This window comes from Eumetopias jubatus, unplaced genomic scaffold (assembly GCF_037043125.1).
Source record: "Eumetopias jubatus isolate StellerSeaLion01/CBP00866 unplaced genomic scaffold, mEumJub1_p1.0 scaffold_14, whole genome shotgun sequence".
NCBI lineage: Eukaryota > Metazoa > Chordata > Mammalia > Carnivora > Otariidae > Eumetopias > Eumetopias jubatus.
In genome coordinates this window covers 104,097,981-104,124,648 of record NW_028274820.1, presented here as the reverse complement: position 1 = coordinate 104,124,648, position 26,668 = coordinate 104,097,981, and the positions used below count along the sequence as shown (strand labels likewise).

The 26,668-nt window shown below is 42.5% G+C and overlaps 1 protein-coding gene across 8 annotated transcripts in view; it reads right to left on the bottom strand.

Moving 5' to 3' along the window:
* The window catches only part of ACTR3B (actin related protein 3B), an 89,619-nt gene extending 66,660 nt beyond the window's left edge, over positions 1-22,959 (bottom strand). The window contains exons 1-2 of one of the 8 annotated variants that reach the window (XM_028089247.2): positions 22,841-22,959; positions 4,353-4,408 (exon numbers count right to left, since the gene is read on the bottom strand). In XM_028089247.2, the coding sequence (XP_027945048.1) occupies positions 4,353-4,408; positions 22,841-22,884 (100 nt within the window). In that variant the 5' untranslated portion in view covers positions 22,885-22,959. Of the gene's footprint in view, positions 1-2,101; positions 2,145-4,352; positions 4,409-6,161; positions 6,211-16,342; positions 17,623-21,593; positions 21,614-22,840 lie in introns of those variants that run through there. The other 7 variants (XM_088018416.1, XM_028089245.2, XM_028089251.2 and 4 more) reach the window with 7 other exon arrangements.
* Positions 22,960-26,668: the final 3,709 nt, after the last annotated feature.

Below are 26,668 nucleotides of genomic sequence, written 5' to 3'. Positions count from 1 at the left end.
CTCTCTCTCACTCACTCACTCTCTCTCTCAAATAAATAAATAAAATCTTAAAAAAAAATAGTAAGGGCCTAAGAATAGCCAAGGTTATTCTGAAAAAGAAAAAGGAGGAAGAACCACACCTACCAGATATCAAGACACTTGCTAAATTAATAGTATTTTAAGATAGCACAAATTTGGAGCAGAGATAAATAAATGCATACATGAAACAAAATAAAAACACCAGAAATATTCCCAAGCATATATGGTACCTCAATATGATTAAAAAGGAATGACAAGTTAAAATGCACTCTTTAATAAATGGCCCAGGGACAAGTGTCCTTCCTTTTGGAAAATAAGTAAAATAACTACCTCACACCATATTCAAAAAATAAAGTCAAAATTTTCTCAGAAGAAAATTTAGAAAGTCTTTATGACTTTGGAGCAGAAATGTATTTTTCAAGATGGAAACAAATTATAAAGGGAAAATACTGAATATTTTAACTATATCAAAATTTTAAATTTCTACATTTAAAAAATCATTTAAAAAGATGTCATAAAATAGGAGACAATATTTGCAAAAAAATTAATATTCAGAGTATACAAAAACAGCTCCATAAAACTCCATAAAAAAAGACTAAAAAATGCAATAGAAAAATGGGCAAATATATGAACAGGCAATGAAAGGTGCTCAACCTTACTAGTCATCAGAGAAATGCACATTCATTAGACGGGCAGAAATTTAAGTCTACCAACATCAACTGTTGTCAAGGCTGTGCAGAAACAGAAACCCTCCACTACCAGCGATGGGAGTTTAAATCAGCACAAGCACTCCAAAGAGCCACCTGGCAATGGCTGAGAAGGCTGAAGAGGTGCACACCTGGACAATGCGTGCATTATTTTCTCTTGGGAAACTCGCATGTGTGGACAAAGAGAGATTTACTGCACCATTTTGTATATTAGAGAAAACTGGAAAATGCCCAAATGAAAACAAAGAACTGTTGAGATTCAAATGCTAGAACCGTGATCAAGAACTGTATATATCAACATTGATAAATCTTAAAAACACATTATTGAGGGATTTTTTTTAAAGGACAATGCAGAAAGTGACTCACAGTATGGTATCATTTGGAAATATAAACAACAGACCAATGTTACATACAGCTAAGGAGCTTTGTACCTAGAAGGTCAGGGTAGAACACAATGGCCTCAGGAAGTACCTGGCAGAGGAGGGAGCACCAGGGAACGGGGTCAGGCTGGAGGAGAAGGGAGAGGGCTGCACCCACTCTGATGTGTGTGTTTACTATGTATGTACAGGATGAAATCATGTCAGCATTTGTTCATTCTGGGTGGTCGGTACATGGGTCTATGCCATATTATCTTCTGCAAAACTCATTGGCTGAAATAAAAATTAAAGAACTCTATTCACTAAAAAAAAAAAAAGAAAAGAAAAGAAAACACCTCTGGGCTCAGTCTCTATCTCCAGTCTAGACCTTCCCTTGAGCATGACGCCTTTTGCCTGGTGCCTACAGGACCTTTATACCCCAACTCTTCAAACACAGAATGTCTGAAAGGTACTTACTTTCTCCCGACCCCTCCCTGCACCCCCCATGTGCTCCTTCTATAGACATGATCACCACACACACACTCACTCCTCTGCTGGAAACTTTTCAATGACTCTCAATATACTCTAACAACCTAAAGACAAAAAAAGGTAAGGAAAACCTTTGTTCAAACAATCAAGAAAACCCTGCATGCAAGTGCAAACAAGTCAGATACACGTGGAGCTGCCCGGCTAGAGCGGGATGGGGCTCAGGGCTCGGCACCGCTCTAGTCCAGGGGGCAGGCCCGACGGGGCCCCTCAAGGAACAATTTGAAAATTCCTAGATGCCAAATACAACTAAGAGAACAAAGTCTCTCATCGCGTGGCCGTCCTCCACATTTCCAACCACGCTTCCGCCACCCTCTGTTCAGAGCTGGGATCTCCAACCCCCTGAGAGCACTTCTCCACACGCCCAGTGCGCCTTGCCTCTACGTCCACCAACATCAGAGAGCCTGACCGCGTATCCGGACAAACTCCACCTTTTCTCTCAGGGGCCACTTCTGCACATGTCTTGAACTTCACCTTGTGAGTGGAACCTCTCTAGCCAGAAAAGTGATCCAGCTCTCAGAGCTAAGATGAGCAGCGAAGCCGACAGCCCGAGGTAGTCGAGGCCCTCTACTATCTCAGCATATCCTCACTTCTGCCCAAACATCTTCCCATCTCGCCTCCTGGGGCTTCTCCATCTCCTGCAACAAATTCAGCCAACAATGTAACTGTTCTTTTACTCCCACCTCTCTGACATTTTTATGCTCTTTCTAGCTTCTGCTACTGTGAAAGTTCTGACAGCACCCATCTGAGGGCTGCCTTGCTATCTGACAGTGAATGAAATCCTGCTACTGAGTGACTTAGTTCTCCTCCCTGTTAATGATGACAGGTTAAATGGGCCAGCCAGCTGAATGCTGCTGCCAGTTTAAATGGCAATGCATTAAAGCAAAAGGTGCAAGGTCAGCCTTTTAGAGTTGTGGCACTTAACAAGGTTAAAATCCAATCTGCTCTGAAAAGTCAGAAAGCCCAATTTATCAATGCAGCATGGAATGATCAAGTTCTGGGGCACTCGTAATAATAAAATTCACAAAAGACTCATCTAGCCTACAAAGTGCCAACTGTGATGGACTTCACTGTGTCCCCTCAAAATCCTATGTTGAGGCCCTTGACCCCAGGGTGATGGCATTTGGAGATGGGGACTAGAAGGAGGTAATAAAGGTTAAATGAGGTCATAAGGTGGGGCCTTAATCTAACAGCACTGTTGCCTTTAAGAAGAGGAAGAGATAACAGAGATCTCTCTCTCCGACTGAGCACAGGGGAAAGGCCGTGTGAGGACCCCGTGAGAGGGTGTCATCTGCAGACTAAGAAAGGGGGCCTCACCAGAAACCAGTCCTGACCGCACCTTGATCTCGGACTTCGAGGCACCATTCGGGGATCCAATACATTTCTGTTGTTTAAGACACCCAGTCTGTGGTATTTTGTAATGGCAGCCCTAGCAAACTAGGAACCAAATTATGAATTTTAAATAAAGATACAGCAGACAGGGGCGCCTGGGTGGCTCAGTCATTAAGCGACTGCCTTCAGCTCAGGTCATGATCTCAGGGCCCTGGGATCGAGCCCCGCGTCGGGCTCCCTGCTCCGTGGGAAGCCTGCTTCTCCCTCCCCACTCCCCCTGCTTGTGTTCCCTCTCTCGCTGTGTCTCTCTCTGTTAAATAAATAAATAAAATCTTAAAAAAAAAAAAAGATACAGCAGACAAATCATGCCTCTTATTGAAGACACCGCATCATGGTACCAAGGTATTCAAACCTAGAAATCAAATGCATGATCAACTTCAGCCAGCCAGCAAGGAAGAGAATGAGGTGAATAAAATGTGCCCAAGGAATCTGAGAGAATACATATACGTACCCAAAAAGGCTTTAGTCTTCCCTTGAACAAATGCTAAGCTCCTTGTCTCCAGCTCTCCTAAGCTTTCCCTGTTCCATACTGCTCACAAGAGCCGGTCATTACAATGTCACTGGCCCCAGAACGACTTAGAATTCTAAGATCACAACTCATCTTACAGGAGCTACGTTTTGGAAGCAGTGTTTCCCTTCACTCTGGATGGACAGACGTTACTCTGGTAAACTGTCTCCAAATAATAACTCAGAATTTGAACCGTTTCAGAGAAAAATTCTACCCTACAAACAACTGACCTGTCCTTGGAGGCTGTTGTAGGAAACAAAGAGTGGGGAGGATGCGCTCTTGCCAAAATGTGAGAACACTTCTTTTAAGTTTATCATTCTCTACTAACTAAAATTTAAACAAAGGCAGATACTTTGAACGCAATAAAACAGTCATCAGGCCTCTCATTTCAAAAAAAAAAAAGGTCTTTCGATAGAGTGAATGGTGCAGCACAATGGATATTCGGTCCACGGAATTGCTAGTAAAATTGTACTTATTTAAAATTACAAATTAACCTTAAAGGACCAGATAAGCTTCTTCAAAGTAGCTCTGATATTTATGATTGAATGAAAAGCCCCTGCCAACCAGCCAGGCGGAAACTCCAATGACAGTGACAAGGGGCTTATCAGAAGACAATCAGAGGGTCAGAAAGTCGGGGGCTTTGTAGGCCGCAGGCACAGTCCACAGCAGTGTTCGGCCACTAGGTGTGTCAACATTAAAAATCCTCCCCGGTCACCAGAACAGTCTTCTAAAAGCAGGTGGCAAGTCAATTAATATGCCTTGAAAAACAATCAGAATGTTGAGAACCCCAATCCTTTAGGAACGCAAGGGTGGGGCTGTACTTACATGAAGGAATAATGAACTGTGGCTCAGTGTTGCCTGCGTAGCCAAGCTTGGTGTACCTAAAAGCACAAAGTCATCAACACAGGTTTAGACAGTAATACTCTCCCCTGGATCCCATTAGCGTCTTCTGTTATAAGCTCTCCAAGTCTGAAAATATCAAGCCTCAAAACAGTCACTTGAAATTTAAAAAAAATAAAAATAAAAAGCTTATGATGAGAATCAAAGCCTAATTTCAGAGAAGCAAGCTGTTATTAAAACATAATATGTTATGCTCGTTTCTACTGGGGAAAATCTTGCACACATGCATTAACACATACATCACATTTGTGTATCCCTACCAACTTTACAAGTGCTTTTACACTCTTTTACTTTTTATAAAAACCCAGTAGAGAAAGTAAATATTATCCCTATTTAGCAGATGAGAACACTGAGGCACTGGGAAGTTAATTCAGCTGCCCAAAGCCAAGCAGCTGGTGAACAGGAAAAAAAAGAAAAAAAAAAAAAAAACCCAATCTAAATATGCAGGCTAAATCCCAGAGCCGGCTCTCAAAGAAGTGTACTTACTTCTCAAACTTCATGAACTTTTTTTGGGGGGGGAGGTTAAAAATGATTATATAATTTTCTGAAAATGTCATGGCATATGTCTAGAAACAGTTACTGCCACCTCCTGAGAATATCTGACAGGAGCATCTCTTTATCATCTCATTTCAGAAGGAGCCCATTTTCTGTCAAGATACTCTGTGTGATGGATTCCAAAAGTCTTAACTAAAACAAATGCCAAAATACTACTATCTGTTCCAAAAGCATTTGCTAATCCCTTAAATAAAAAAAAAAAAAAAAAAGTGGTGGGGGGGGACCACCACTGAGAACCATCTGCTGGAAATAAAAAATTGAAAACCGAAAAGACTCATCAGCTCTTCCTTTCTTATTAGGCTTTACTGTAACGAACAGTAAAGTCTGGACAACTGAGCCATCGTTCCGCAGTAATGCTTGTAATGAAGAAAAATACCCCCCAGCAGTGTTGAAAGTAACTTTATTAATTCATTCTATTTTATAAATTATTTCAAGATGCTCGATACTAAAAATTTTTGATGTGGCATACATTCCAAATTCTAATAAATTAATTTTATGGTTTTTCAATGTATTTTACCATATGCTAATTTTACTATTTTTGAACACACAGTGAATGAATAAGCTTTGGTGAGCCAAAAACAGCAAGTTAGCTCCATTTAAATCATGCCTTACTGCTCAGTCTCCAAGGATCTGACGTCTTGGTGCCACAAGAACCTGGGCGAGCTAGGCTCTGAAACCCAACAGGCCCCACAAGAAGTTTCCAAGACCCATCTGAGAGCCCCCCAAGTTCCACAAATTCCCAGACACACAAACCAAGTGGACCCCACTCCAGGGCTCACCAGACCCAGAGGGAGGTTCAAAGCCAACCCAGAGCCGGGGACTTTCCAGAAGGCAGGCAACATATACTAAACTTCTAAAAAATTCCCAATTCAACCATCATTCTGGAAGTATCTTCCAGACAATAAATACAAATAAACTGAATTGCTGACCCAAGGCTAAAGAAGCCTAGCAAGGTCAGAAACACTAAAATCCTCAAATTTAAGACTATGGTTTTTAAAAGGCCACATCACCCACCCCCCAAAAATACACAGCTTGCGCTTAATCTGCCTCCCCGCACTGTGAGATTTCAAGTCGTATGATGACAGAACGTAGTCCTTTTTCCTGATTGCACCTGCACCCCTGGCACTGTGCCTGGCACATGGCAGGCACTCCACAGAGATCTGCTCAGTGAGCTCTTACCAATGTAAGGAAAGGTCATTGCTGTCCAACTGCTGGGCAAAGGAGCGGCGTTGGAAAGGGGGATGCTTAAAGTCAGAAACACAAGGTGATGGGGCCACAAAAGACCAGACCCATCATCTAGCATAATCTTTAATTTTATAGGTGAGAAAACAGTTGTTTCTGTGATGAGGTTATTTTCAAAAAAAGAAAAGAAAAACCTGAAACAAATACAGTAAAATATTAACACTTTTTAAAATTAGGTGCTAAGTATCATTTCTATTATTTTTTGTATATCTGAAAGTCAAGAGTGTGTTGTATTGGTTAAAACCATGCACTCTGGCATGAGACTGCTCAGGTTCACGTCCCAGTTCTGTTTTTTGCCAAATGTGTGACTTTGAGCAAGCTACTTTTACCTATCTGTATCTCAGTTTCTCCATCTGTAAAATGGGGATAATAATACAACCTATTTCCTAGGGTGAGTTTTGTGTATAAATAGGGAAACAGAAAGCACTAGAACAGTGCTATCTACATAAGTTTTATTTTTTTACTATTGTTATTTTTCTGTACGTTTGAAATATTTCTTAATTTAAAATTTTGAAAAGCTCAGAAAACACACCCATGGTATGGTCTGTGGCTGTGTTCAGTCTTTCTGCTGTACACGAGTCTATACACCACAGACACACTCCTTTGCATTGTGGTGGAAATGAAATGAACAAATGGTAAACCCAGCAGATACCAGCTATCCTTCCGCAACTGTGTCTTGTACCCTGCAATCATGAACTACATGTAACCCAGAGCAGCAAAAGGTCAGACTGCAGAAATGGGCTGGTGCACATTTAGACTCACAGCTCCAAAATTCAATTGAATACTGATGATACCACCACTTCGCGCCACTCGCCGACCGTGGCTGGAATGCTGAGATCCTGAAGGCGCGACGCTCTCCCGGGGAGACAGCCTTCAAGGGAGGCCTTCTGTCATCGAGTCACACAGGTAACGGAGCATCAGTAACATTAAGCAAATGATTTTCATGACTGAGGCAAACTAACATTAAGACATATTAATGTTTCTATGTATAAACAAATTACTATGAGATCCTCCCTATCTCCTACCAAAACTGAAGCCATTAAAAACAATGGCAAAAGTATAAACTATTCAGGTCACTTAACGTAACTTAGTATCTTTAGATTTTTTCTGCTACTCCTTATAGAGCATCAAATACACTTGAGGTTTCGTTACTTTGAATAATCACAATGTAATGAATGTCTAACAAGACTTCTTTAAAGAGACATTCAAATTTAAAATTTTAATAAAACCTTTATCAACCCAGGCTCACACCAAACTTTAAAGAGAACATATTAAGTGTAACACTGCAAATGTAACCTAACAAGTGCTCACCCTATAATCCTCTCCTAGGAGGACAATCCAATACTAGACTGGCATGCTCCATTATAGGTAATCTTATAACAGTTCAACTATATAAAGAGCAGAACCAAAAAAAAAAAAACAAGTAAAACACAACTATTAAATATGGACCCTGTTTGGGGCGCCTGGGTGGCTCAGTTGGTTAAGCAACTGCCTTCGGCTCAGGTCATGATCTCAGGGTCCTGGGATCGAGCCCCGCATCGGACTCCCTGCTCGGCAGGAAGCCTGCTTCTCCCTTTCCCACTCCCCCTGCTTGTGTTCCCTCTCTTGCTGTCTCTCTCTCTCTCTGTCAAATAAATAAATAAAATCTTTAAAAAAAAAAAAAAAAGATGGGCGCCTGGGTGGCTCAGTTGGTTAAGCGACTGCCTTCGGCTCAGGTCATGATCCTGGAGTCCCTGGATCAAGTCCCGCATCAGGCTCCCTGCTCGGCAGGGAGTCTGCTTCTCCCTCTGACCCTACCCCCCTCATGTGCTTTCTCTCTCTCTCTCATTCTCTCTCTCTCAAATAAATAAAATCTTTAAAAAAAATAAAAGAAAAAGAAAAAAGAAAATAATGAAACTGCTTTAAAAAAATATGGACCATGTTCAAGACACCATTTATGAAAACAAAGAAGCATTTTTTTTTAATCCCAGTTTCCTAGCTAGAAACATGTAGTAGGCATACCATGAGGATACTAAGAAGGGAGGGGAAAAGCATGGCCCCGGTCCTCAAAATATTCCTCAAAATGTTTACCTATTAGAAATCAGATTTCAAATTGATTTTTTTTTTTTTTTATTGCAGCATGGCAAGTTTAAGTTCACCTGGGTAGGCTTCCAGAAAAAATGTACCAAACCTTCTGAACAGATCATCAGGGTAACTTCTAAAATACATACTCCCAGTACCCACCCCAAAATCACTGATGGGAATCTCCAGAGAAGGAGCCTGGGCACCTGTATTTTTAACATCTCCTATCCCAACCCCATGGTTCTGATGGTCAACGTGCTTAGAAATCACTAGACAGGGGGCGCCTGGGGGGCTCAGTCGTGATCCCGGGGTCCTGGGATCAAGCTCCGCATCGGGCTCCCTGCTCCGCGGGAAGCCTGCTTCTCCCTCTCCCACGCCCCCTGCTTGTGTTCCCTCTCTCGCTGTGTTTCTCTCTGTCAAATAAATAAAATCTTTTAAAAAAAGAAAGAAATCACTAGACAGTACAAATCACAAAGAACTAAATAAAAGGAGTAACACTGGGAAGGAGAAGACAAAAATGTATTTATAAATGATAATTGCAGACTGGACTATCTAAGGAAATTAAGTAGAAAATTAAAGGAAATAGGGAATTCAGTAAGATGGCCAGTTACTAAATAAATAGACAAAAATCAACAACTTTCCTACCTGATGAGAAGTGAGAATACACACTGAGTGAAAAGATCCCATTCACAACGGCAACAACACCGTATCATATTATCTTCAAGACTAAACGACACAGAGGGAGATACGGAGATGGGGAGAGGGATGTGTGCGAAGGACTCTCGATACACAAACAGGCAAATAAACTGAGACGGGCCTTACTCTTACACAGGAAGAGTGATATTTTTTTAAGAAATGTCAAATAGCATTAAATTCACCTACAAATTGGTTTCAAGACCATTCAACCTCTGGGCCAATACTAAAGAAAGTGGTGGTAAATTATACATGGGTGGCAGTAAAAGCCTGAAGAGTCATTATACAGGGAAGTTTCACATTATCTATCAGAATTTTAAATGCATATCCTCTGTTGTCCAAACAGCACATTTCTGGGAATTTACCCCACAGCAGCACTTTTAGATGTAGGCAAAGACAGGAACAAAAAATGTTCACTGCAGCATTATAATAGCAAAACAACAAAGCGCTAGAAAAACACCCAAATGCATCAACACAGGACATACTAAGTAAATCATAATAATTCCATAAATGCTATACAGCCATCAAAAATGGAGATTTATGTTACTGCCACACACAGATAGGCAATATGTACTGTTTGAAACAGTACATATTTATGATGTGAGGGAGTTTAATGGGGCTGGCAATGCTGGGTTCAAAACACAGCACTATGTGACTTTAGGCAAGTAAATTAATCCCTCCATACTTCAGTTTCTTCATCTGTAAAAGGTAAATAATAATAATCCCTACCTAATGTTAAATATTATCATTTCCAGAAAATATTAAATATTACCATTTCCAGAAAAAATTTCTAATTCAAAAAGTAAAAGGATCCATTATTTGATAATTTTTTTTGTTACTATTAAATGTTGAGGGGCTCCTGGATGGCTCAGTTGGTTGCGTACCTGACTCTTGACTTCAAAAGTCACGATTTCAGGGTTGTGAGATCAAGCCCAGCAAGAGCCCACACTCCGGGCAGAGTCTGCTTGAGTTTCTCTCTCTCTGCCCCTCGCCTTGCACACATGCACACTCTCTAATAAATAAATACATCTTTTTTAAAAATGTTATTTGAGGTGTATGAGCCATCTATATTTTTCCACATACTACCCTTAATTTTCTACTAGAGCTTTAGTACCTTATCAATTTGTGCAAATCCTTATGTCCTGAGGATATGAATCCTTGCTCTTATACATCACCAATTTTTCCCAGTTACACATTTCCTGGAATATAACTGTTGACAGTTTAGACGATCAAATCTACCAATTATCTTCCTGAATAACTTCCTGTGTAGTTTCTACTTTGAAAGTCCCTCGCTATACTAAAATTTCATAGTTTCTCTTCCAGTTCTATGTATATCTTTTCATCCAAATGGGAAGAGCTATGTCAATCAAATTTTCCCAAAGTACATAAGGAATCAAGACTAACAACTTTTATGTTAAATGCCCTTGATTTTTTGTTTGTTTGAACACTCTCTTCCAAAAGGATAGCCGGCATAGTAAAGGTAGGCACCCTTCTCAAAAAAACATAAACTATGCCACATTCTCAAGCTCAGGGCTACTTCCGTGCATCCCTTGGCCTGAAAGTCTTTCTCACATGCCAACATAATGAGGAGCTGCATAGAGCAAAACCCATAGTCACCACTCCGCCTCATACACAAGTATGTCCTCCTAGTTCAGACTTCAAAACACCACAGAAAGGTATCCATTAAGAAGTCTCACTCCCAGGCCTATACCGCCCACCCCACTTCTGCCTTCCACCACCTCCTATTCTTACGTACCCTTCCAGAGTCTCTTTCTGTAAATACAATATATCCTCATTTGCCCCAAACATTTTAAACAGCCCTGGTACAAAGCTTCTTTCACTCTTCTGTTAAACGCCACTATTTTTCCACAGCAGTAACACACAGACTTTTCAATTCTGCCGTCAAGAGAATTAATCTGACTACTGTCAACTCAACATATTTATATATAGTTAAAATTCCTCCTACAACCATGTGTCTAGAGCAGAAGGTGACAACTTAAGCTCAATTAATCTATGTTTAAAAGTGGAAATGTCACATCCTAGAACAGTGTTTTTCAAACTGTATCCTGTGGGGAGATTCTTTTGGTTGAGACCCCTTATGAGGTCCAGTCTTAAAACCCCAAACTCCAGCCAAAATAGCTCTACTCCTTCCTAAGGTTTTCAGTTTTTAAAAAAGTGACTACACCTGCCTTAGAATATGGTTCTGATAAAACTAAAGTTATCCCCAGATCTCAATTACAGTTTCTAAATAATACACACCCTCTCTACACTGTATACTGTAAATTAATACACGATCAAGTTCTTCAAACATTCCTTGGGTTACTGAATAGAAAAGGGTAGTCTCTGTTTATAGGACAAAAAGTTCAATATATAACTTCAAATTTACTAGTTATTTTATCTAAATCCAATATCCTTTTTTTTGTCTATGTGATCTGTGAATTTTACATTACTGAATACACTTGTTCATCTGTCCTTCTATAAGCAGCATTTTTTGATCTGTGTTTGGCCAATATAAGACCATGAGGTATGGTCTTTTTGTGGATTTCGGTCATTATAAAGTGAACTCTAACTTTCAGATTAAAATGGTGGACTAAATATATAATTATTTCACTCCATCCCAAAGCCCCACTAAAATCAAAGCAAAGTGATTTTTTGAAAGATGTATTAAACCACAACAGTAGGAAGAAAAGAAGAGGCGACAAGCAAAGGTTTGGTTCTGGAAAGCGCAAGATCAGTGGTAACAGGCTTTGAGGGAAAAAAACAGGCAGAGGCCAAGCTGAGAACCAGCCCAGCACACATGCCTGCATCCTTAACGGTTCCAGAATGGGTAGCTGCACAGGGGCCTGTGGAGGTGAGACTGAAGGGCCCAAATCAGGGGGCCCGGGTGAGATTCCCCTCCCCCGCCCCACGCTGGGGGCCGCGGCTCCTCCCAGACACCAGCATTCTCCAGAAGCTGATTCTCTGGAGACGGTAAAGCAAAGGGTCTCTGGACTCCAAGTCACTGGGCATGGGGGAAGCCAGCACCATCCTGACAACAAGGGCCCTCCCGACTGCATCCGGTGTAAACGCTGACGGCTCAGATACATTCTCCCACGCCCTCCCCTCTCTCCCCCTTTCAGTTCTCAGAACACCAGCACCCAGGCCCGGCCCACCAAGCAGAGGATCCCAGGTACAGTCTCTGGGGAAACGACCAGTTCAAAAGGAAAGATCGAAAGACCCTAATGCCAGGAGACTCCACAACAAACAACCTGCCCATATCACCCCTGGTGAAGCTCAAAATCAATAAGCAAATCTACACATTGTGAGTCCAGTGACTCTTCATCATGAGCGGGCAGCCAGAAATTACCAACATCTGAGGAAAGCCTCTACCACAAGATAGAGATGAAAGCACACAAGTCAAAACCCAACTTGGAAGAAACAAAACCTACGTAGGGAGAGACCCCACCAACACAACCACCAAAAAGCACCACCGTCCTCAAAACCCTATGAGAAGAGACCGTACCCAAGAAACAAAATGAGAGGCTATTAGTAAACGGAACATTTAGGAAACAAAAGGAATTCTTGGAAACTGAAAGTAAGAGCAGAATGGAATCAATGAAGAGAAGGGCTAAGGAGACAAGACGCACCCTGGAAGGGACCAGGACCAGATCATCCTGGAAGGGACCAGGACCAGGCGACGGGGAACGAGAGAGGCAGGAAAAGCAGAGAGGCGGCCCAAGAATTCTACACAGAAACCACAGGAGTTGCAGAAAGCGTGCACATGAGCACGAGACACACACACACACACAGCGGAGGAAGAAATAATCTAAAAGAATTATCCAGAATTCAAAGATGCTCGTTTCCAGACTGAAGGAGCTCACAAAATGCCCAGCACAACAGAGGAACACAAACCCACTTCAAGGCACGTGGTTGTGAAATTTCAGAAACCAGCGACAAGGAGGAAATCCTAAAAGCTCCCAGAGAGGAGAATGGGGGCGTCAAAGTCATTTACAAAGTCTTCAGACTTCTCAGCAGCAAAACCAGAAGCAAGAAAACAAAGAATCAGCGTCTTAAAAATTCTGAAGGAAAATTATTTCCAACACTGAATACTACACTCTAACAATCAACCAAGTGAGGGATTAGAGATAAAACATTTCAGAAAAGCAAGACATTTTAAAATTTACCTCCCACATGTCCTTTCCCAGAAAGCTACTGGAGGATGCCCTCTACCAAAACAAAGGAGAAAACCAAAAAAGAAGACATGGAACAGACACACAGGAGAGAGGTTCGTGAACCCTCAGAACAATGGCAGGAGACGCCAGGATGACAAACGTGCATGGGTCAGAGGGGTAGCCATGAGGCTCAGGACCCGGGCACAGCAAAGGCACTCACCACGAACCCCTGCACCACTGGGTTACCTTCCCTGCTCCACAAAGCTGGCTACTGGAGGACCACCAGCAGGGAGCAAAGCAGACAGCAGGAAGGAATGCACTCGGGAAACACACTCAATCCAGCAGAAAGGCAAAGGAAAGGCCTAGAAGATTGTAAGGTTATAAGGAAAGTCCGGGGCTGTGTGGCAGGCCTGGGAAGCAACCACCCCAGAGAGGAGGACAGAGGTCTGCAAAGTGGAGGTCTCCAAAAACAAACATACTCTGGTAGGGTGTGCAATGTGATTAGCCTTACGGAAAACTGTGCTGAGAAGGTGGCTACTTGAAAATATGGAAAATAATTAGCAGTGGATACAAAGAAAACAAAACAAAGAAGGCAATCATTAAATTCCATAACAACAAAATTTAAGAGAAAAAAATACTATGGCACGCTTTCACGAATGAGGACATGTACTTGCACAGCCATAGTAACATAAACAGTGATCACAAATTAAGCAGAAAATGTCATAATGTATCTCTACCGGGAGAACAGGAGAGGAGAAACAGGGCAAAGGCAGGATGAGAGACACCATCATCTAACAACAGTAAATTAACAGATAACGTGAAAAACTGATAATCAAAAGATAGAGCCACATGCCCATTATTTAGAAACACGGAAATCCATAAATGCTGGAAGACACAGAATGAAAAGCTGAAAGTAGCCGTTTCTGGGCAAAGACAGAACAGCAGGCAGGACAGCAGCCCATGTCTGCACATTAGCCTCTGAACATTACTTGACTCTTAATTAGCATGCATATTACTCTGAGATAAAGTCTAAATTTTTATCAAAACTTTTTACATTGTGTTTAAATAATACTCCTGCGTTCTGTTGGTTTGCATCTGTTTGGTATGTATTGGACCATCCTTTTACTTTCTGGCAAAGCAGATCTCAGACTCTCAGGAGCCCGAAAGGCCCCCAGACACAGGATGCCATCACCATGCTACAGCAACAGCTGGGGGAGACACCCCAGGAGGCAGCAGTACCGGACCTTCACAAAGCAAGGGGAAATAATGACAGAAGACCTAACAAGCCACTCTCAGCCCAACACACAGTAAGTGGGGAAAAAACTGCAAGACGTAAATAACACCACACGTAAGGCAGCTCACGTCGAACTCTGAACACACTAACAGAGAACAGATCTTCGCGTACAAGCAGAACATGCGCAGAACGGACTGCGTCTTAGACACCATCAAGTCCAAAGAATAGAAATAAAGCAAACAGCACTCTCTGAACATGCTGCAATAACACCAGAAATTAAAAACAAAATTAAAGAAATAAACAGGCCTTTGTACCTGAAAATTTTAAAACACGCTAGTATAGAAATACTAGTTGTGGGGGAAACTCAAAAGAAAAATACATTTAAATCTAAGGGATACATACAGCTTAAGATATAGCAGCCAAAATTCTGTAGTACTAACTACCTTCAATTAAAGGAAAAAATAAAAATGAATATAACATCCAATTCAAAAACAGACAAAAACAAAGGAAAGCAGAAAACAAATAAAGATAAAAGCAGCATAAATGAGTCAAAAAACAGAAAAATCACAAAACCAGTAAGTAAACCCCAAAGCTCATTCTTTGAAAAAAGACGCACAAGAAAAGTCACTAGGTCAACCAAGAAAAAGGATGAGAACAAAACACATAAATTTGAGTGACAAAAGGGAAAATAACCATAAATGCAGAAGACATTTTTTTAAATCATGAGGCTACTATATACATTTGAAAAATCTAGGTGAAATGAAAATTTTTTGGACAAATACAACACAAAAAAATTGATTCCACTTGAGATGGAACGTCCAACAGGCTTTTAAGAAATAGGATGAGTAGCAGAAGTCTCCCTACAAGCAAGCACTAAGTCCATCCAGACAGTTTCTTGGGGTAATTCTACCAAGACCTTAAAACTCGGGTAATCCCAATACTACAACAGACTACTCCAGAGCACGGAAAGAGAAGGGAAATTTCTTAATTTCTTTATGAACAGAGTGTGACACTGATCTCAAAATCTGACAGGGATTCCACCAAAAAACCAAACTATAAATCACTCACACTTATACCGATGCAAAAACCCAAATAAAACATTAACAAACACAATCTACCTACACAGCAAAAAATAATGCATCATGATCAAACGGGGATTATCCCAGAATGCAAGAGTGGTTCACTATGAGGAAATCCATTAATACAACCCATCATATTAACTGGATTAGGAAGAAACTACATGTTCCATTTATGATAAAAGTATGTGACAACGTCCAACACCCATATAAACATTCCAAAAGAATAGAAATGGACTACTAACATGATACATGCACACACACAGCAGCAGCAGCAGTGGTCCAAAAGCCAGCATCTTTTTTATTTAAATTTAATTTAGTTAACATACAGTGTATAATTAGTTTCAGAGGTAGAATCCAAGGATTCATCAGTTGCACATAACACCCAGTGCTCATCACATCACATGCCCTCCTTAATGCCCGTCACCCAGTTACCCCATCCCCCCACCTCCCCTTCAGCAACCCTCAGTTTGTTCCCTAGAGTTAAGAGTCTCTCATGGTTTGTCTCCCTCTCTGATTTAATCTTATTTTTTTCCTTCCATTCCCCTATGTTCATCTGTTTTGTTTCTTAAATTCCACATGAGTAAAATCATGTGGTTGTCTTTATCTGACTGACTTATTTCACTCAGCATAATACCCTCTAGTTCCATCCACATTGTTACAAATTGCAAGATTTCATTCTTTTTGATGGCTGAGTAATATACCATTGTAGATATATATCACATCTTCTTTATCCATTCATCTGTCAATAGACATCTTAGCTCTTTCCATATTTTGGCTGTTGTGGACATTGCTGCTATAAACATTGGGGTGCAGGTGTCCCTTTGGATCACTATGTTTGTATCCTTTGTATTAAATACCTAGTAGTGCAATTGCTGGGTCATAGGGTAGCTCTATTTTTACCTTTTTGAGAAACCTCCATACTGTTTTTCCAGAGTGGCTGCACCAGCTTGCATTCCCACCAACAGAGTAGGAGGCTTCCCCTTTCTCCGCATCCTCGCCAACATGTGTCGTTTCCTGTCTTGTTAATTTTAGCCATTCTGACTGCTGTGAGGTGGTATCTCATTGTAGTTTTGATTTGCATTTCCCTAATGCCAAGTGATGTGAAGCATTTTTTCATGTGTCTATAAGCCAATTGTTTGTCTTCTTTGGAGAAATGTCTGTTCATGTCTTCTTACCATTTCTTTAGTGGATTTTTGGGTTTTTCGCTGTTGAGTTTGATAAGTTCTTTGTAGATTTTGGATACCAGCCCTTTATCCAATATGTCATTTGTGAGTATCTTCTCCCATTCCGTAGGTCAGCATCTTATTTTAGAAACACCAGAAGCTGCCACACTAAAGTAAAGAACAAAAGAATAATGCCCACTAACTCCATTCCTATTTAACATTATTTTGGAGGTAATGGTCACTGCAGTGTGTCAAAAAAACGCAAATAAGAGTTCCTACCAATAAAAAGGAAGGGGTAAAACCCTCTCTGTTTGCCAAAGATTCCATATCTGGAAAACCTTAAAGATCAAGGGAAAAATTCATACAAACTAAGAGTATTTCGTAAAGTAGGTACAAAATTGACACAAAAAAACTAAGAGCCTTAATGTATTGAAGAAAAACAGAAAACGTAATGAAAAAGAAGATACCATTTATGAGAGCAAAACAGAAATCACATACTTAGGTGTAAACTTAACAAGAAATCCACCTGAGGGAAACACAGGATTCCTAAAAGACACAAAACAGACGTGATCTCATGGAAAGAGATGCCATGTTCTTCCATGGGAGGACTCACCATCACAAAGATGAGGGTCCTCATTAAATTAACTTATAAATTTAATAGAATCCAAATAAAAATACCATCAGGCATTCTCCCTGTGGAACTAGAGAAGCTGAGTTTAAGTTCATTAGGAGGAACAACAAGCACAAATTTACCAGAAAGCCCTAAAAAAGGAAAGGGACATGTAGGAGAGGCCAGCCCCACCAGGTATGAAATCATTCTAAAGCCTCAGTAATTAAAACTCTGTGGTGGCGGTGGCATACGAATAGATTAATGCAACTCGAAACAAAATCTAGAAATAAACACAACTGCATAGACAAATTTAGTACATGACAAAGGCAGAATCTCCAAGCACAGGGTTGTTTTTTGTTTTTTGTTTTCCATAAATGATGTTGAGGTAAATGAGATAGCCAGAAGGAAAAAAGACAGAAATAGTTCCAGCTGGGTCCTTTCCTCATACTATATCCCAGGATACATTCCAAATGCATTAAAGATTTAAATGGGGGGGGGGTAATGAAACCATGAGGAAAAAACACCATATAACCTGGGAATGGGGGGGGGGACTTTCTTAACTATGACTCAAAATCTAGAAACAATAAGAAAAAGATAAATAAATTTGATTACTTTAAAAAACCTTTGCGTGGCAAAAGACAAATGATATATAGGGAAAATGTATTTGTGACTTAAATCATCAAGAGCTAACACCCCAACATGCAGAAAAGAGTTAACAGGCCCAAGACGGCACTCTTTAGAAATCCTGCTTGCAAGCTTGGCCACTCAGCTGGCATCTGCCGTCAGGAGGATTCCCGCCATTCCCTCAATGGTATTCACTGTGCCTAAACCATGCAAACAATAGTTTAAGCTGAACATCTGCTTTCCCTCTGGGGCTCTGCAATTTTGTTATGTGCTAGGCAGGGGTGCCGTGGCCAGCCTCAACAACGCTGGGCATGGAGTCTTTAAGGAGCTTCCTTGATGTGCTGTCAGAACTGGAGACTGACGAAGCACGTCCGTGTGGTTCCAGTGAGAGAGGACTCTGGAAGCTTGCTCCTGGTTTCCTCCTGACTCTGCTTCATGTGCCTTTTCCCTTGGCTGATTTTGCTTTGTACTTTTTCACTACAGTCCTGGAATTGCTCCTAGCAAATCGCTGAAGCCAGGAGCGGTCTGTGGGACTTCCAACACACCCTAATACTTCCGAAATCAAAGAAACACAAAACCAAAAACACACGGAAAAATGGGCCAGAGAAATGACACGAAAGAATACAGAAATGTAAATGTCTCTTAACCAAATGAAAAGATGCCCATCTTCCCACATAAGAAGAAATTCAAATTAAAACTATAATATTTCTTACCCTCTAGATTGGTAAAAATAAAAAAAATTTGACTATATACTCTGTTAGTGAGTCTGTAAGAGGACACAGGCAGTTTCATACATTACTGGTGAGGATACACACTGCTGAGTGGGATTTCACACCCACTAGCAAAATTACATATGCAGTGACTCTTTGACCCAGAAATCCCACTTCTAGAAACCTATCCCAGAGATACCCAGCAAAAAGTACAAAAATGTATGCACACACAAGACTATCATTGCAGTCTATTGATAATAGCAACATGCTCAAAAAAAAAAAAAAAAAGACAGGGACATGTCTAAAGAACACCAGAAACAGTTTGAATGGGCTTTTATTGGTCAAATCTCAAACAATTTAAGCATCAAAACAAATAATGGCAATAACAGATAATAACCCATTAAATACAGTAAGAACAACCTTTTGAATAAAATAATAACCCATACAAATGATAAATAAATAGATGAGAACTATGGGAAAGTGTGCCCTTAGAGTAAAACATTAACTAATAAATGTAGACATGACACTAGAGTATAAATAATCACAATTTGGCCACCATCACTGCAATTATCAATTAGGGCAAAAATCACCAACGGATACTAAGACTAATGGGTGAAAGTTTAACGAAGAACAGGCATTTACATGATCTCAAAATATCTCTCCATAAATGACATTAATTACAAAGGGAAAAATTAACAATGCAGTGAGGATATCTAGTGGACATCACCCTATCCAACTAACCCAAGTGAACTTCATCAAGGAGGAGGCATACCACTATTTTAAGCCTTCTGACTAGAGGGTCTCATGTACTGGACTGTACTACTGTACACGGTATTATATACTGTAACATACCCTATATGCTGTAATACTGTATCATAAACCTGAAAGTTGCTAAGAGACTAAAACTTAAATGTTCTCACCACAAAAAAGAAATGGCAACTATGTGATGTGAGGGAGGTGTGAGCTAAAGCTATGATGGTAATTATTTTGCAATATATAAATATATCAAATCAAAATGTTCTACAACCTTAAACTTACACAATGTTATATGTCAGTTATATCTCAGTAATGCCGGGGGTGGGGAGAGTCGGGTGGGATGCCCCAAGAAAGATGGGCGTTGCTTCTGCAAAATTCCTGACAAAAATGCATACCCTGAATCAATAATGGGGAAACACCAGACAAGCGGACACTGAGGGACAATATACATGGCAGCTGGCTCCCAAAAATGTCAATGTCCTGAAAACCAGAACAAGGCTAAGGGACTGGTCCAGCTGGATGAGACTTAAAAGACAGATGCAGTGCTGGACGAGGGAGGGGAAGAACAGTCCACAAGACACAGACGGGAACATTCACGGGAATCCAGACAGCGGATTAGAGAACACCACTGCGTGAATGTCAAGACTTTTTTTTACTTCAAATCATTGGTCTCTGATTATATAAGAGGAAGTCCCTCTTCTTAGCATGCACTGAAGTATTTTGGTATAAAAGGGCACAATATCTGCAACTTACTCTCAAACAGTGCAGAAAACTAATAATATGTATAGATCATACAGAGAAGGATAAAGCAAATGTTAATAGTTGGTGAAAATGGATGAAGAATATATGGTAGAGGCAGGGGTGCCTGGGTGGCTCAGTCAGTTAAGCGTCCGACTCTTGATTTCAGCTCACTTCATGATCTCAGGTTGTGAGATCCAGCCCCACGTTGGGTTCCACGCTGAGTGTGGAGCCCGCTTAAGAGTCTCTCTCTGCCCCTCCCTCCACGCCTGCCCCTCTCTACCCCTCTCTTTCCCTCCCTCCCCCCTCCAAAAATATATATAGTAGTGTTTTTTGGTACTCTTGCAGTTTTTTAGTAAGTCTGAAATTTTTTCAAAGTAAGTTTAAAAATGCAAGAAAAGGGGCATCTGGCTGGCTCAGTCAGTGGAGGTGCAACTCTTGATCTTGGGATTGTGGGTTCAAGCCCTGTACTGGGTGTAGAGATTACTCAAAAAAAAAAAAAAAAAATCTTTTTTAAAAAATACCAAAAAAGGTAAGAGAAGTGACACTAGAATTTGTGGAATAGTCTCTGAAAACTATGCAGCCCAGTAATTCCTTTAAATAAACAAAGCTTTATCTTTGGATCAAAGAGGTACCTTGGTGCACGTTATCCTGCCCCCCTCCCCGGCACACTGGTGCCCACTGAGGTGGCCTCAAGGACTCTTAGAGGAGGAGGCACGCTACAAAAACGAATTTTATTTACTATAAAAAAAAATAGTACTTGGTACACTATTAAATGACTACTGTTCACTATGTGTAGTTCCACGTGAATTTTTCTTTTAGAATTTAGTACTAGAAAAAAAGCTTTTTCACCTGAGAAGCAGGCATTTCTCTTCCTTCTTGATGACGAGAATTGCATAACTGACGACTCTCTAATAATTCTGTCAGACAGGCAGACGAAGGCCAACCACCGTGACTACTGGTCTACAGTTTAGGATGACTACCTAGGTCTTTTGCCTTCGTCCCGGTTATTTTTATGGGCATTTTACCCTTTTTTTAATCCTATTTTGATGTAAAAGTCAAAAACAATTTCCGCTCTCTGGGAAATATAAGAACTATTGATATGCTCAAGTAAATTTAAGCCCTCCGAGGCTGCTCCTTCTGACCGTATACTGGACCCTGGGAATTCATGGTAAATCACAGTCATTTCCACGACAGAATATGTCCGTGGGAAACCTCGCGGGACGATTCCCTGCCACTGTCTACAACAGACAAAAGACAAGTGCATTGATTTGGGGTCATAAAACAGTGATACACGGAAGTTATATCTCCACGTGAGCCAAGTTACATTTACCACTTACCTCAAAAGGTCAGAAGAGCACCACGGTTTAGACATTTATAGCAAGAATGATGAGTAAGGCCCCCAGCTCACTAATATTAAAGGTATGACAAACTCTGTGGCCATTACTTTAATGCTACTACCAAGGAATGCTTTAGATTTCAATAGGTTTACAAGACCAAAAATACAAAAGGCAAAATTTCACATGCACGTGTGGAAAAAATACATTTACCTGCTGCCTTCACTCTTGACACAACCAGACCTCAGGTGGGCATGGGATGAATATCCATATTGTGGGAGAAGGGAATGCATAAGGAGGCAACAACGGGGGGGGGGGCGGTGTTCACATCAATTTTGGTTTTGGCTTGTGTTCTGGGTAGCAAAACAACTTCTAAAATAAAGAGCCACAAAACTTCTGATACAATGCTTATTTCAAAAAGAATTAGCACAAGCCAAGAGGCCATTTTTTCCAGCCTGTAATCAATGCTAGTGGCTTCAGCAGCAAAAGGAAAGCATGATCAGTAGGAGATGGACTGTAACAAATTAAAGAAGACACCCCCACAAGGTTGTCAAGGAAACCAAACCAAGTGCATTTTTCTACAGAAAGAATCAAGGCTAAGGTGAACATGCCATGGAAGATTTTCTGACAAAAATATGTAAAGTCCCGTGTCAAAAAATCTTTAAGAGACTAAATTTACTTCCAGGCTATTTCATTAAGCACTTCATCTATAATGCAAGCAGGCATGCCTAAATTTCCAAACTACCAGCTAAATGGATTCCCCTTCCTAAAATCAGCTAAGCTTGGGCCACTGAAAATACAGGAAATTTCCTAAGATCTCTTCTGCATGTTGTAACAACATCAAAAGAAACAATCTCAACCAAAAAAGTAAAGAGGAAAAAAAAAAAACTATACCACAAAGAGGCTTTCCCAAATTTTGACTTTGTTTTTCAAAATGGAGCCTTTTTAACATTTGTTTTTAAGCGAAAAGGCAAGTGAACGCAAACTGAAGCAAGAGCTCAGCCCGAGTGAGCCATTCGATACTGGAAGAGAGCAAAGCGGGCTGCACAAAAGGTGTCAAGTTGGTAGAGTGATGTGAAACCCTCCACAAGTAAGTGGGCAAGAATCATGAGCAAGAAGTGACAGGCACTTGGGGGCACAGAGGGGCACGGCTGGGCAGGTGGAAGGCAAGTAACGTCAGCAGGGTCTGCAGCAGCCCGGCGCGCGGGAGGAGTGGGAGGCGAGGTGCGCGCACCGCTGCCGCGATCCGCGCCCTTAAAGGTGAGCGGCCGCAGCGCGTGGCCCCGGGGGCCGGGAGGAGGGGGCGGGGCGCACAGGTGGCCGGCCGAGCGCCGGGCCCGGGCCGCGCGGCGGGGCGTTGTGCGGCCGCCAGGTGTGCCAGGGCGGGCCGCGGAGCAGGTGCTCGGCGTCGGGGCAGGGGCGGGCCGCGCGGGAGCGGGGCGGGCGCCGGCGGCTCTTACCCGGTGCCGCAGTCCACCACGCAGGGAGGCAGGGAGCCCGCCATGCTCGGCACGCGTGCCGCTTGGCCCACGCGGGCGGCCCGGGAGGCGCCGCCGCCGTCCGCTCGCCGCGCCGCCCGCTCCCGGGAGCCTCCGCAGCGCCGCCGCCGGGGGCCCGGATGCTCGGCGGCCGCCCACGTGACGCTGCCCAGCCGGCCAATCAGGTTGCGGGCACGCCCCGCCCCGCCCCGCCGCCCGCCCGCCATCTTTACTACTGGCGGCGAGGCCTCCTCGCGTGGACGTCCAATACCGCTGCTGAAGCAGTTGGGGGCTATTTTTAACTGACTTACCATGAACGTGACCTCGTTTCCGGGGCCTGGCTCCTTCTCATCCTTTAAATCTGGGCTGGAAAGTCACCTTCTCAAGAAGTTGTCCCTAATCATCCTAAGTAGGCCCCCTCCCTGCACCTTACTCTATCTCGAGGACCTATTACTTTCATTGACAGCGCTTGGAGCAAATTTTTAATGCTAATTTATTTGTGGTTCCCCCAGCCCCGCCCCACGGGACTGTAGGCCCCGCCGGGATAGGGCTGGTGTCTGTCTCACCTTAGGTGGCCTGGTGCTCAGCACGGTAGTTAGTGCATGCATGGGAAGCACCTAAGTGTTTGTTGAGTGAATGAACAACCTTCACCTTAAAGATGAAACAATGACCGTCAGAGCTGACGGAATCAGTGACCTTAGATGGAGGTAATACCACAGCAAGATCATCACGGGAAGATGTTTTCAAGTATCAAACATGAGATGATGCTCCCAAAGTTCTTAGTGAAACCGGGAACCAGGGGTGCCTGGCTGGCTGGGTCAGTAGAGCATATGGCTCTTGATCTCCGGGCCCTGAGTTCAAGCCCCATATGGGGTACAGAAATAACTAAATAAACAAACTTTTTTCTAAAAGGAGTTAGTGGGGGAGAGGGGGGCAAAGCAGGCAAGTATCTACCCACTATGTTATGAAGGCATGAAAGCCCCACTTGCTTCCAGCTCCCTGCCCTACCATAAATTCTTGACAATTTTTTAGGAGCTTCTGGAGACTTAGTTTCATGTAGTATAACTAATATTTAAAGCAATGTGTTTTTTCCCTAGAAGAAGTAGTAGATGTGTGGGTCATTCTAGGTAATCCATGATCGTTCCTTTCCCCTCCCCCACCCCAAGTGAAGTGGCAAAAGGAGCAGAAGATGAGAAGGAAATGACAGGTCAGGAGGGGGAGGAATCCCCAATAGGAGCCCAAGGCCAGGGACAAACAGTGACTTGCCTGCGTTGTGTGTTGCCAAGGGCCTGCCCAGCTCCTGTTCTTTGAAGGCCCTAGTCAGAGTGTTGTAGGTAAACTCTGGGTTGCAAACTGTGGCACTGCCTTGTCTCTTATTTTCCTTCACTTAGTACGTATTTGTCGAGTGCCTACTGTGAGGCAGGCTTTGCATTATATTGGGCATGAAACAGGAAGCAGAGGACTCAACAGTGTTTGCCTCCAAACTGTAGAGTCTAGTGAGGGGTAGAGACTGTAAACGGGCAACCACAACACAGTGTGGTAAATGCTAAGATGGGGGAAGTCCAGGGTGCCCAGAAAGCCAGTAACAGGGCACCTGACCCAAACCTGGGAGTCAATGAAGTCTTCTCAAAGCAATGGTATCTAAGCTGACACCCAGAGGGTGGGTGGACAGTAGCTACATGGTGGAGAACGTGGGGTGGGAGAGTATTTCTGGGATGAGAAATATATACAAAACCCAGCAGGACCTCAAGGCTCATATATGGCTCAGTTTGCTTTGCCAGAGAAGAAGCCTCAGTGGAACTGGGACTAGCTAGTAATAAAGCATATGTGCGGGGCACTGGGGTGGCTCAGTCGGTGAAGCATCTGCCTTCGGCTCGGGTCATGATCTCAGCGTCCTGGGATCAAGTTCCGCATCGGGCTCCCTGCTCAGCAGGTAGCCTGCTTCTCCCTCAGCCTCTGCCCCTCCCCCTGCTTGTGCTCTGTCTCTGTCTCTCTCTCTCTCAAATAAATAAAATCTTTAAAAAAAATAAAAATAGGGCACCTGGGTGGCTCAGTCGGTTAAGCGACTGCCTTCGGCTCGGGTCGTGATCCTGGAGTCCCGGGATCAAGTCCCGCATCGGGCTCCCTGCTCGGCGGGGAGTCTGCTTCTCCCTCTGACCCTCTGCCCTCTCGTGCTCTCTATCTCTCATTCTCTCTCTCTCAAATAAATAAATAAAATCTTTTAAAAAAATTAAAAAATATATAATTAAAAAATAAAAATAAATAAAGCATATGTGCCTTTGTGGGGAGTGTCCCTTCTGCATAGGACTCATTGGGAATGGTGGTCACAGTCAGCAGCTGGTAGGAAATAAAAGATTTCCTGACCCTAATTATTTCCTCTAGACACCACTAACCCTTCATTATCAGCTAAGATGTTTCCATATGCAGATAACAGAAAACTTAAGGTGCCACAAAGAATGAGCACATTTTATTTCATACAATAGGAAATCCAGAAACTCCAGGATAATTCAACCACTTGAATTCAAACATTCAACCAAATGACATACTGTAGGCCTGTACATTCCATTCCACCAGCACATTGGCCTTTGTCCTTTGACTTATCCCTTGCTGTTGAGAGATGGCCATAGCCACTCCACACACCATAACTGTAATGGACGGGGACCGGGGGAAATGCCCCCATCTTCCTTCCTAAGAGGGAGAGGGAGGAAATGCTTTCCCAGAATTCCCCAGCTGCTTCCCCTCATGTTTCATTAACCTGGCTCAATTAGTATCCTGGGGCTGCTGAAACAAAGCCCACAAACTGGGGTGCTTAACACAATAAACACTTGGGGTGCCTGGGTGGCTCAGTCAGTTAAGTGTCTGACTCTCGATTTTGGCTCAGGTCATGACCTCAGGGTGGTGAGATCGAGCCCCACATCAGGCTCCACGCTCAGAGCAGAGTCTGCTTGAGATTCTCTCTCTCTCTCCCTCTCCCTCTGCCCCTCCCCTGACTCACACTCTCAAATAAATAAATAAATAAAATCTTTAAAAAAAAAAAAGTCATTTATTTTCTCACAATTCTAGAGAAAAGAAGGCCAAAATCAGGTGTTGGCAATGCTGTGTCCTCTCTGAAGACTCTTGGGGAGAATCTTTCCATGTGTTTCTCTTAGCTTCTGGTGTCGCCAGCAATACTTGGTGTTCCTTGGCTTATAGATGCATCACTTCAATCTCCGCCTCTTCTGTCACACAGTGTTCTCCCCGTGTGCCCACATCATCACATGGCGTTCTCCTCTTCTTAGAAGGACATCAGTCATATTGGATTCTGGCCCACTCTAATGACCTCATCTTAACTTGATGACATCTGCCAAGGCCCTCTTACCAGATAAGATCACATTCACAGGCACCAGGGGCTAGGGCTTCTACATGTCTTTTAGGGACACAGTTCAATATCAGCCTATGCTAAAAGCAGCTATTGGTATGGGGAACTGATGGGCTGTGATGGGCTTACACTATTAAAGACCACCTCCCTTGGGCTGGAAAGGGACCTGTGTCCTCTGAAGCATGCGGCTGCCAATACCTGGTTGGAATCAGGTTTGAGCAACAAGAAGGGGAATGACAATCAACAGTTGCTGTCTTGCTTGTAATTTTCCCAACTAAACCATATATTCTCACTCATTCTATGCCTTTTCACTCCTCTAGCCTCTGCTTTGGATGGTCGCTGAAACAAGTCATCCTTGCTGACCCAGCTCGAACTGTGCCACTTCTGTGAAGCTATCCATCTTCTCACCACTGTCTCCTCTGTGCTCCCAGAGAGCCTTGTGCGCCCTTCCA